General features: G+C 53.8%; 1 protein-coding gene across 1 annotated transcript; it reads left to right on the top strand.

The window, feature by feature from the left end:
• Positions 1 to 3,176: 3,176 nt before the first annotated feature.
• HHEX (hematopoietically expressed homeobox) lies at positions 3,177 to 8,370 on the top strand. The gene is made up of 4 exons (XM_054277387.1): positions 3,177 to 3,555; positions 5,163 to 5,341; positions 5,565 to 5,615; positions 7,193 to 8,370. The coding sequence occupies exons 1-4, from the start codon at positions 3,177 to 3,179 to the stop codon at positions 7,424 to 7,426; spliced, it is 843 nt and encodes a 280-aa protein (XP_054133362.1). The 3' UTR covers positions 7,427 to 8,370.
• The last annotated feature ends 3,728 nt before the right edge of the window (positions 8,371 to 12,098 follow it).

The following is a 12,098-nucleotide window of genomic DNA, read 5'->3' on the forward strand; positions in this document are numbered from 1 at the left end:
GACAAGGGCTGGAAGGGGAGGGAAACCGGCTCAAAACAGCCCATGGGCGAGGCTGGGCCGGGCTTGCGGCGCAGCCCCGGGCGCACCGTGCTGCGAGGCCAGCGGGATAACATCACTCGGTGGCAACCGGCACCCCGGGCAGCCCGTCCGAGCGCTCCCCGTCAGACCCCGGCCTGAGGGGACACCGGAGCGGCTCACGGAGCGTGTCCGGCCGCCTCCAGGGCCAGGGCCAGGGCCAGAGCCAGAGCCAGGGCCAGAGCCAGAGCCGCTCCTTGCAGCGCCTGGCGAGCAGCGCGCCCGGTCCCGCCCGGCTCCACCGTCGGGGCTGGCAGCGGCGCCGCCTGCTGCAAGTGCGGGCCTTGGTTTTTATTATTATTTTTTTTCCTTGAGCTCAGGACTCCTCGAAGGCGGGTGATTTCACGGAAAGTGAAGGGGAAGACAGGGCCCCGAAGTTATTACACAAAATAATGAGTTCTCCAGCCGATTCCTCCGGGCTGAGACCGTGCCAGTGCGGGGATCGCATCCCGCCCAGCCGCCCTCCAGAAATCCCCAGATTAGCAGGAAAACTTGGTGGTGTTTCAAGTGCATACCAAGAAAATTAATGTGAAAGCATTCCTCTTTCCATCGAGAAAGGCGTATATTTTCTCACCCTCCCAAGGCTTCCCTCTCCATCCCCCCACTTTCCCCCCCCATCAGGGTTTTCCAGATAAATTGGAGAGCTTTCCAGAGGGAACCTGAAGAAGAAATAATAGAAATACTCAACACTGTCTTGGTTGCCCCGATTTACAGCACCTTTCTTTAAATCCCCGTTAGACCGTAAAATCCGGTCAAAACTGTATTCATTGCAACAATATTGGTAATAAAGTATTTTGTCTGATGTTGCATTGTCTCCTTCACGACAGAAACTACAAACAAAATGTATGTTCCAAGCGAAAAGGAAAAGGTTTTATTTAATCCAGAAAATAATTAAAATCTCATGTATTTTTATTGGTTTTAGTATCCAGCAGAGTGAAAATATTGAAACTCCGAGACCCCTTGCATTAAAAAGTCACAACTGTTCTATTTTATTAGTTCTGACTGTGTGAAAAAAATTATAAGGACAACATTGAAAAAATCCGGGTTTTAGAGCCCCGAATGACCATAAAAACAATAAAATCAACTATAAAACCTGCACTAGTGATATTAAAAAATTATGTAGTTCAATAAATGTGACATTTCATGAATGCGGATTTAATAGTCTCCAACCCGTGGAAAGAGGAAGGCTGAGGTCTAACAATTGAATTTGAAAGGGGCGGTTCTGTAGAACTGCAAAATTAAGTGCTTCATTTTTCTTGTTAGGGATTATGCAGTGGTAGTGGAATGTAATAACTGTGTCATTAAAACTTCCTTTTAACAAGGCCTATTGCTTGTATAAAAGTCAGAAAAGAATAATCTCTTCCTCTATTTATTTGTTTTCCAATAATACAGAAAAACATTTTTTTTTCTTTTCGTATAAACTTGTTCTCAAGATTTTGAATCGACAGCTTGTAAAATATTGTGGGGGCCCTCCATTCTGCTGCCTCATATCATGCACGTCGTTATTCCAGAGGGCAACGGGTCATCGGTTTACTGTACATTTATTAAGTAAATCAAGCTGCAAATCCAACACTTCCAGATGAAAACATTAACTAAACCCCTTGGAAAGAGCAATGCCTGGGAGACTGAACACAGAGAAAAAATAATCAAAACTGTCAGCTCGCTTTACGTGTACCTGATATTTACAAGACACAAGACCACGCTTTAAAGGTGAGTTTTGGCATTTGTTAACAATGTAAAGAAAAAGAAAACCTAACCTCTCTGTATTATTAAAAAATATATTTTTTTTGTTTTTCATTTCACCAACACCCTTTCGTCTTGCTCTGAGCCTCTCATTAAGATCTTCGTGGGTTTGAACTGCAGACTTTTTTTTTAATTTTTTTTTTTAAGAAAAAAAAAAAAAAGCAGAGTTATACCGGCACCTGCTATTCCTCAACAGCTTTCCGTGCTCGCTGTCAGCACGGAGGCGTGCGATGGGGACGGGACACGGCGGGCTCCGCGGACACGCAGGCTGCACCTGTCGCCTCGGCTCGCACGGAGCGGGAGAAGGGGCGGCCGCGCCAGCGCTGCCGTCGGGGCGAGGCCCCGGGGATTGAGGGGCGCGGGCAGAGCGGGGCTCGCTGCCCCTTGCTCACGCCTCCAATCACCCTCTCCCAAGTCCGGCGGGCAGCGGTGCAGGCGAGGGGCGGCCCCGCGGAGTGGAGTCGGCGGCGCCCGGATGGAGCGGGAATCTCCCGCTGGGGCTGCGGGGCAGGGGGAATCACCCGGCGGGATCTTAAAACTCGAATCGATGGAGCCCAGGTGGCGCTGCTCGGGCCGTCACGCCGCTTTCCCAGCCGGGCTGTCGGGCACTGGGTCCCCAGCCCCGCGCCGCCCCATCGCCCCCCAGCCTACCGCCCGGTGCCGGCCGTCGGAGCCAGCGAGCAGCGCGGCGCCGCTTCCTGCTCCGCCACGCCGGGCTCTCGGCCCTGTCCCGGGCACGGGGCCGCAGCCTGTGCTGCCCCCCGCCCACGCACTCCCCGCACTCGTTCCCGGCGCACGCAGTCAGGCGCAGCGCCAGCGCGGGTTTCTCCAAGGGAGAGCTCCCCGGGCCGGGCGGGGGTGCCCGCCCGCTTCGTGCCTCCTGCCTGGGTCCGCGCCAGCGCCACGCTGCAGGGGTCAGCGCGTAGCCCTACGAGGAAGCCCGAGCACCGCTGACGCTGCACCCTGCGCCGGCAGAGGAGCGAGAACCGCTGAGGGAGGCGCCGGGGCCTCTGTGCCGTCGGGGCCCGGCAGGAGAGAGATCGCGCCCCGCCGGCCCGGGCTCCCCCGGCGGTGGTTGATTGGCGCCGCGGGGAGTTCGCTCCGGGAGGCGGGGGAGTGTTTGCCGGCGGGGGGTGGTTTCCCCCTTCCCTGGCCAGGCTCATTGGCCAGACGGCGCCGTGGCAGGAAGGGGACAGAGACCACGCGGGCTCCGCCCCGCGCCAATAGAAACCTATCGAAGGGTAACCCGAGCCCAGAGAAACCCGCGGCGGCGGTGCCAGCACCCAGCCGCCGCGGTCGGGGCCGGCTTTCCGCAGGGGCGGCCGGGGGCGCGGGGGTGCGCGGGCGGCGACCGCGCCATGCAGTACCAGCCTCCGGGCGCGGCGCCGGCGGCCCTGGGCGTCGGCGTCCCGCTGTACGCGCCCACGCCGCTGCTCCAGCCCGCGCACCCCACGCCCTTCTACATCGAGGACATCCTGGGCCGCGGCCCCGCCGCCGCCCCGGCCCCCCACTCCCTGCCCGCCCCGCCGCCGCCGACGCTGCCGTCGCCCAACTCCTCCTTCACCAGCCTGGTGTCCCCGTACCGGACCCCCATCTACGAGCCGACCCCCGTCCACCCGGCCTTCTCCCACCACCTCGCCGCCACCTATGGCACCGGCGCCTACGCCGGGCCGCTCTACTCCTTTCCCCGCGCCGTCGGCGACTACGCGCACGCCCTGATCCGGCAGGACCCCCTGGGTAAGCCATGTGCCCCCCTCCGCCCTCCCCGGCTCCGGCGCAGATCTCGTCCCGTCCCCATCCCGCCGTCGGGGCAGGGATAAATGGGAAGTGCCCGAAAGCCGTCCCCTTTCCCGCCCGCCCCGCCGCTTCTCTGTGTTCCCCCGGCTCCCTCCGGCCCCCGTCTGATTTACAGTAAGTAAATTAGAGACGTGCCGTGCTCCGGGTCTGTCAGCGAGACCACAGTGCGCGGCCGCCGTGACTCAGATTTGTTTTCCTTCAAACCAAGTGACTCTGAGAGTGTCCTTAGTAATGTCGCGTGTGGTTTTGGTGGGGAGTTTTAATTGTGCTTGGAGATCGCATGGCAGATCTCAGTCTTTCCTGCGGATGACTTGAAAAACACTCGGGAGGCCGGCTCCACTCGCTGGGGCCCCCGAGGTTCCTCTGCGGGTCGGCTCGGGCCGGGCCGGGCCGGGCCGGGGGTCCCGGGGGTTACTTCGCGCCTTTGGCCGGGAAGCGACCCCTCTGCGGGGGCTGAGCCCCGTGCCCGGGCTGCAGCACTTGTTCTTAGTGATTGCAAAACTGGACCTGACTCACCACATTTGTGCAGTGAAAGAGGCTGACCCTTTCCGTTCATACAGGAAACCTTGAGCTCTCGATAGGAGTAAATCTGGTTTCAGAAGCTGTTAAGTGTTTTCCTGGCCGCCTGAAGCAGGCTCTTCCCCGGGAGTCGTGCACATTGCTGATTACTTTATCGACATCCTCAATACAGACAAATTCAGGAAACACTCGACTTCTGATAGCCGGGATCCGTTTTTCTGATATTGTTCATTTCCTCTGTGTGGGATGTGACTTTATGACAGCTAAAATAACCAGTTGCTTCCTATTTTTTGAGTCTGTTTTGCACAAGAATTACTAAAGCCTGACGCAAGCAAAATCTCGAAAAACAATGCAGCAAATTGCAAAGGGTGCAGGCAGAAAGACAAACAGCGTGACTCAGTTGCGCTGGCCGGAGCCTCCTGCCCCGGGACGCGGCTGCGGCTCCGCAGCGGGGCCGGTTCCCCGGCGTGTCGCTGCCTGCCCCGCCTCGCCCCTCACCCGGCCCCGGGTGAGCCTGGCGGGCACCCCGCGGCCTCTGGCGGGCAAAGCCCCCGCCGAGGGTGGGGGACATGCGGGCCCTCCTTCCTAGAAACCCAGTGCCCTCCTGTCGGCGCATCACCCCTGCCGAGCCCCGCGATGTCCCCGCTCCCCACAGGGACCCGGGCACTGACTCTGACGGTTTCTTTAGGGCATCGCAGTGAAAGAGCAGAAGGAAGCAAAGGTCTTTTTTTTTTTTTTTTTTTTTTTTGGTCTCTTTCTTTGCGAGATAGACCAACAGGAAACACATTGACGGAAATGTTGCCAAAGCCCGTAAAGTGACTTTAACTGGTCTCTCCGTTTGGCGGAGGGGAAAAAATCAGAGAGGGGAAAGATCAGAGTAGGAACTGAGAGAAATGAAATCAGGCGAAGGAAATTAGCGAGCCCTGGACTCGGCGCGCTCCCAGGCCTGGCCGGGGTTGGGCAGGGGCTCCCCAGTCCCGCGTGTCCGCGGCCGGCCCTGACCCTGGGCGCTCTGCCTCTCTTTGCAGGGAAGCCGCTGCTCTGGAGCCCCTTCATCCAGCGGCCGCTGCACAAGAGGAAGGGGGGGCAGGTCCGCTTCTCCAACGACCAGACCATCGAGTTGGAGAAGAAGTTCGAGACGCAGAAATACCTCTCCCCGCCGGAGAGGAAGCGTCTGGCCAAGATGCTGCAGCTCAGCGAGAGGCAGGTGAGGCCGTGCCCCCGCCCCGGGGAACCGCACCCCTTCCCCTTCGCTCCAGGCCCCGCCGTGCAGCTGCTGTCGCTGCATCGCTCCCGGGACCTGGCCGGCTCAGGGTCGGCGGGAAGGGGTTTTTGGCAGGTTCTTGCTTTTTGCTTGTGGCTTGGGAAAGGCTCTGGGCGCTAACTGGCTCCAAGACTACCCTGCACCTTTTCTCGTTGTCGTTGCTCAGGTCAAAACCTGGTTTCAGAATCGCAGAGCCAAATGGAGGCGTCTAAAGCAGGTACGGAGATGTTTCTGTTTCTATAGAAATAAGTATTTTAATTGTCTTATCTTACGCCGTGCTCGCCTATTCCAGGTTGTATGCAGAAGTCATCTGAAAGGCTGTTTAACCTCTTCACCTTGATTAAAAAGACAAATAGTCATGCTGGAATCCATGAGGGCTCGTTCAGGCAGCACTAACGTTAAAAGCTTCTAATGCAGTTCCTATATCAATTATGCCCGTCTTTCACACACCACCTATTAAAACTCCACGGTAATTGTTTTGTAAACCCATATGTTGTTTAGCCAATTAACGTGGAGAAGATAAGTAATTGTCAGTAAATTACCTAGGCAGTTTTTTTGGAGAATATTAACTGGTGTTTTAAAATGCCCTCTTTTGATAAACACAAGTTGATGTATTTTGCTAACATAGGAGAAAGCAGGTACAAACACCTTGTTTGGTTTGACGAGCCACATGGAAAATTGAGCAGTTTTTACCTTCCTTTCGCAAGCAGTTACAATGCATGAGCCTAAGAAATTAAAGCAGTTTCCCTTCCCTTAGAAATCATGCTCAAGCAGGTAATTATTTAGGGATTTTTATGGCACATAGGAACTCAGCAAAACTGAGGTCCCTTGGCTCAAATATTTTTGAAAAATTCCAACATCTTGACCTGAGTTTGGCTTCAGCAAATGTGACATGGATGCACACAGTTTACTGGCAAATTCGCCTTTAATATAAAAGTAAAAAGAAAAGTAAACTAATCATGGTACGGTGCTCTAGATGAATCTATTCTGTGACCTTCGCCTGAGTTTAACTCAATCTTCAGTTGATTTTTTAATAAAGTTCTATTATTCTGGCAAGAGGCCATCTAGGGCCCAGCCCATGCCAGAGTGTCCGGAGAGCTTGCTTGGGATCTCGGCCATTTTAAGTCATTTCCTCCTTTTCATTCAGTCACATCCATTTCTCCAAGCCCGCACGGTTATATCATGGGTACGTGTCCCTGCCTGCTTTTTCTTTCACGTAGCATTTCATGCCCCCTTAGGGGACTGGGCTCTCCAGACAGGGGCCAACATAGGGCTACTCTTGCCTTCACAAACAGGGGTTTGATTTGGTTTTAGTGGTGAGTGTTTTAATGTTGAGTTTTAGCTTAATCGGTAGTTTTTTTCCATTTGCTTTTGGACCACTGATGGATTCAACCTCCCTCCTCTTGCTGTCGGGTGTAATTAAAGAAAGATCAGGGCAGGAGGAAGCTGTGTGTCGGTGTTTGTAGACTCATAATAAACATTTGCTTTGCTAAAGACAAAAGTTCAGAGGTTCCTGGGCTCCAGCAGCTCCTGACTCTTTTGAAGTGGCTGCGATAACCATCGCCAGGGAGCCCTATTCACGGCAGCAGCCCCTGTGGCTGTGAGGGAGTGGGATCAGAGCCCTTGCCCAGCCCTGTCCCACTCGGGCAGATTTATAGGCAGGAGGCCTGGGGAGGCAGCAGGACACCTGCCTTTTTCTGCAAGGTGGTTTTCCCACACAGCACAGCTGGAATTCCCTGGCCTCCTGTCTCTGTGGCCTCTAGTTCTGTGCCAAGCAGGATTCTTTCATTGCAGGAGAACCCCCAGGCCACCAAAAAAGAAGAAGTAGAAGGTGCTGACAGTCACAGTGAGCAAAGGCCGGAGAGCTGCCAGAGCCCCGAGCAGAAGGGTAAGGAGCTGTCCCTGGATGGCTCACAGTACACCCCCTCACCAGCCTCACACGAGGACCTGGAGTCAGATGTCTCTGAGGACTCTGATCAAGAAGTGGACATTGAAGGTGATAAAGGCTATTACACTGCTGCCCACTAACAGTCCCATGCAGAGAGCGGACCTAACTCGGCTTGCACTTTACCAGGGGCTGGTTTGAAAGAATATTGTGCTACAGGAGAAAACTTTCACCGTTACATTGAAAGAAAAAAGCATCACCAAATAGACTAATTTTATAACAAGCAAAGAAAGAAAGATGTATTTTCTGCAAACAGTTCAGTTTTGCCATCTCTAATTTGGTTAAAGGACCATGGTTTGTATTTAATTATTTGTAAGATATGTTTGTACAATTGTCAATGTTCTAACTGGAATATTATCCTGCACCCTGTCCTTACTCATGGTGGTGGAGAGGGTCTGAATCAGCTGCTGTCAGTGATCAGGCAAAACTCTAACTAGTGTGGAAGTGAGTATGGATTGCAGGACTAAGCCCTTTATATGTGTAAACAAACGTACTTTAAATAGATTAATTTAAACGCCCTTTGTAAGCAGAGAAGCATGTTCTGTGAAATAGGGAGGGATTTGACCATCCCAAGAAGTGCCTTATACTCACACCCTTTTATGTGCTCTCTACTGAGACATCCTTCCTTCGTCAGGTAGAGTTGTCAGACAGTTTCCTTTTTCTTCTTGTGTGAGATTAAATGTGCCTTCTCAGATTTTTGAGAATTTTGCCTCACAGTTTGGATGGTTCAATTTGCAGAAAAAAAAATATTTTTCTCCTTCAAAATCTCTAGCACTGTTTTTTATGGATTTCATATTTGAGAAGAAAATCCAGGGAGTGATAGGGCCTTGCTGCAGGGCAGAAATGAAGCACACAGCCGTGGGAAGATAATGCCTATCGTACACGTATCTGCTTCTGTACATACTAGTTTTCTTTAAAAATCTTGTGGTTTTATACCTCACATTGTTCATATTTTGTACATATTTGTTCAGTGTTTAAAAAAAAAGGCAAAACCTGGTATTTAATTTTTGATGGACATATCTGTGAAATAAACCTAAACTCTGCAACACTCGCCACTCTGGCTGTCCAGTTACTGGCAGGAGAAAACCCAAACCTCTCCTTTGCCAGGTGTGTTGTAAGCGCCTTTCCCTCAGTACTGTGCCAGCCATCAGCCACCCCGCAGCTTTCTGGGCACCCTCAGTTGCAGGAGTCTCGTGTGGGCTCTCTGCTGTATTTTTTTGCTGTGTTTCAGCTTCTCACCCCGCGTTTCGGTTTTGCCCGTGGTTGTGCCCACACGGGAACGGGCTCTGGCAAGCCCGGGCTGGAAGCGTGGGTGTTTGCCCCCGAGTCGCCCTGACCTTGGGGGGCTGCAGAGGGGCGCGGGCTGGAGGAGGAGCGGGGTTGGCAGGGTTTGCTCGGGCTGGGCATCGACCCCAGCCGGGCAGACGCTGACCCACCTGAGTCAACAGTGGTTATTCATCGGCATTTCTCCGAAATGACTCGGGGAAGGAGCACGGATGCCGGGCTGTGAGAATTGCTCCTGGCAGCGGGCGTCCTGAGTGGGCATCCTGGTATTTAGCCCCTCCAGGTGACACAGTGAGCACCCGAGGACGGGGATTTACACCTGGCCAAGTGTCACAGAGACTTTTAGTGCCAAGAAATGCTTTTAGATAGCAACAAGTGACTGTTGTGACTGGCATGGGAGGATGGCCCTTAGACTAGACAAGCTGTTGCTTCTGAGTTAATTCTTTCAGAAACATAAGCTGAGTTTTCTGAATAAGTGGCTTTAGCTTTGGTTTGTCCGAAAACCGCGCTCATGAACGGGGCCTGAAAAGACGAGGTGATCGGGAGGTTCTGTACCCCCTGCCCGAGCACACCGGGCATGGGCTCTGGCCCTGAGCTGCTCCGGTCGGGGCCGCGGCCGGGCCGAACGCTCCGGCGTTGGTGGCGCTGCACCGGCCCCTGGTTTAACACCGCCCGTGACAAAGGGAGGAAGCCCCGGGGCGCTCCGGGCCGTGCCTGGGGCTCCTCTCCCCCTTAGCGCCGGGTTGGAGCCCAGCGCGGTGAGCCCCACCAGAGGAATCGCTGAGGGCGCAGACAGCTCGCAGCGGGGCTGCGCTGACGAGGAGGAGATCCCTTCTCCATCCCTCGGCTTCCCCTCGCTCCGGTTGCCGTCCTGGGCCTCAACGCGGGTCCCGACCGGGACGGGGACGGGGACAGCCACCGTGAGTCCCGGGAGCTGCGGGGGAGGGTGGTGAGGTCGTGAGGGCCGGAGCAGAGCAGGGAGCGCTCGGGAGGGAAGATGCCGTCCGCGTCTGTTTTTCTTTATCTCTTTATCTGCCCCGACCGATGTCAAGGTACACGAAACTGGCGTCACCTCTTCAACTCCACTTCGTGTTACGGCTGTGCTTTGCGTGGGGATGGGAACACGCGTGGAACAGAGCGGCTGTCACGGGTGGGCAGCCGGCGGCGGCCCGTGGGAGTGGGCGCCGGGCGAGCCGCATTTCCACGGGGCTGATGCCGGCCGGGACCAGCCGGGAGCCAGCCGGGCCCGGTGCGACGGGCGGGGCGGGGGCTCTGCCCGAGGTACTGCGCGGGGTCGCGTCCCGGGAGATGAAATGGGGTCCCGGGAAGCCGGGCTCGCCGACCCAGGCGCTTTCCCCGCCGTGGCGGGGATTTGGCGGCTCCCTGCAGGTGCGGAGCGCGGATGCGCCGTCTGCAGCCGCCTGCCCGGGGATGTGGATTTCCAGGGTGTCGCGACAAGTGACAAACAGCGCTGTAACCCGGGCCGGGCAGTCGATATGTCCTTGCTCACCCGCCCGGCCGGGGAGGGGGCTCAGGAAAGTAAAACACACCGGCGGGGCCGGCCGAGCTGGCGCTCAGAAGCAATCCCCCGCCTCTGTCCCTAATTTCCCCAGCTCGTTTCCACGCGGGGGAGACCGATGTGGGGATTACCACGGTGGGGCGGACGAGTGTCCCTCCTCGGGCAGTCTCTTCTCTTTGGCAGAAGAAAAACAGCCAAAGCACTTTACACCGTTCGGGAAAACCTTCGAGCCCATTCCGTGCCAGCCCGCTCTGTCCTGTTTGTTTGCCCGTTGGCTTTTCCATGCCGAACTGGCACGTATGACCTTTCCAGCACAACTCTCGTCTTGTTTTCGACTTTTTTATCAGCCGATTCAACTTGAAAATGGTTATCATTTAGCAGAAAAACAAATAGAAAAGCACATTTTTGTAAGCAAAACGTTAATGATTGGAAGAATTGCACCAATTTCAGCTTGACAGTGTGTGATTAATCCTCCGGGTCAGGTACTTATATTTTTAGTCATTAGGTTCGTCGGCCTTTGATATGCAGAACTGTTTCTAGCCTAATAGGCTATCGACCGGGCCGCTGTGTACTTTGACTCGGTGCGCAGCGCGGTTCCCGGGCCCGCGGGAGCGCAGCGCGGGATGCGCGGGCAGCGCCGGCCGGGCGGGCTCGTCCCGTCCCGTCCCCTCCCCTCCCGTCCCGTCCCGTCCCGTCCCGTTCCGCAGGCCCGGCCCCGCACCTGGCCCACGGCCGGAGCCGCCCCGCGCCCGCAGGCCGGGACACGCGTGGGGCTGCGCGTTCGCGCCCGCCGCCGGTGCTGCCGCGGGGCGGGAGAGGGGGAAGGCGGATGCGCGATGTTTGTGAAGCAGGTCGCTTTAATCCTTCGCTCTTCTATCGCACAATAATAGGAAATAATAACTCAGGGCTGCTAATTGTTTGCTTTCGCTGAAAAGGACCTTCCTCTGGTCATATCGGATAAAAGGAGTTTTATCCATCCACTCAGTTTAGTGGATGACAAGAAATGGTATTAGGCCTGGAAGACATCGGCTATTATATGTGTTCTCAGAGGACCAAAAAAAGAATCATGTGGATGGATATTATTATCTTTTAGCTATGTATATATGTATATATATATATATATATATATATATATATATATATATATATATATATATGCACACACATATATATATGCAAAATGTTCATTTTTGAAGACATTGTTTTACCACATGAGAAAGTACCAAGACAGACAGAGCTGTAACCCTGGAAGAAGCATGAACAGCAGGTCAGAGCATGCTGATCTGATTCAGATCGACTTGGCATTACCGTTTAGCAGTAGTTTGGGCTTAGTAAGGACTTTGTCCAGGTGACAACAGCTTACCAAAAAGCCTTTGCTGCCAGTTGAGTCTCTGTCTTATTTTGAATCATGGGCTGGCTCCAGGCCTCCTGAGCACAGGAGGTTTGCTTATTCCTATTTATCCAAAACAGGAAATCAATGTGTATTTCTAAAATTTTTCAGATGGTGCATGTTAAGGCCAAAAAACCTTTACACAATCGTGTAAAAGCCTTATCATGTTAAGTGGCTCCGTTTCACAACTCCATTGTCTGAGAGCTATTGACAAATGACTACTAAACCCCGGGAGTCTCAAGCACATCCAGACTGTGTTACTTTGGTCACTTCGAGTTATAACAGCAAATTATTGTTTGGTGGAGTCTTTCAATTGAGTTGGTGACTCGTGAATTTCCCCCTGAATGTTAGATACCCACCCATGTCATAAAGACATAATCTCTAATGGGACTAATTGAAAGGTAGCTCTTTCTCCCTATCAAATTGATACCTACCTATGTCATTAAGCCTTAATAATAAATAGAACTAATAGGTTTGTTTGGGTTTGTTGGATTTTTTGTTTGTTTATTTGGTTTTCTTTCTGCTTGTTTTGATTTGTTGTCATTGTGGAGTTTTTTTTTTT

Source organism: Melozone crissalis, unplaced genomic scaffold (genome assembly GCF_028551555.1).
Source record: "Melozone crissalis strain CALT ecotype California unplaced genomic scaffold, PUWL_Pcris_2 ptg000019l_1, whole genome shotgun sequence".
Classification (NCBI taxonomy): domain Eukaryota; kingdom Metazoa; phylum Chordata; class Aves; order Passeriformes; family Passerellidae; genus Melozone; species Melozone crissalis.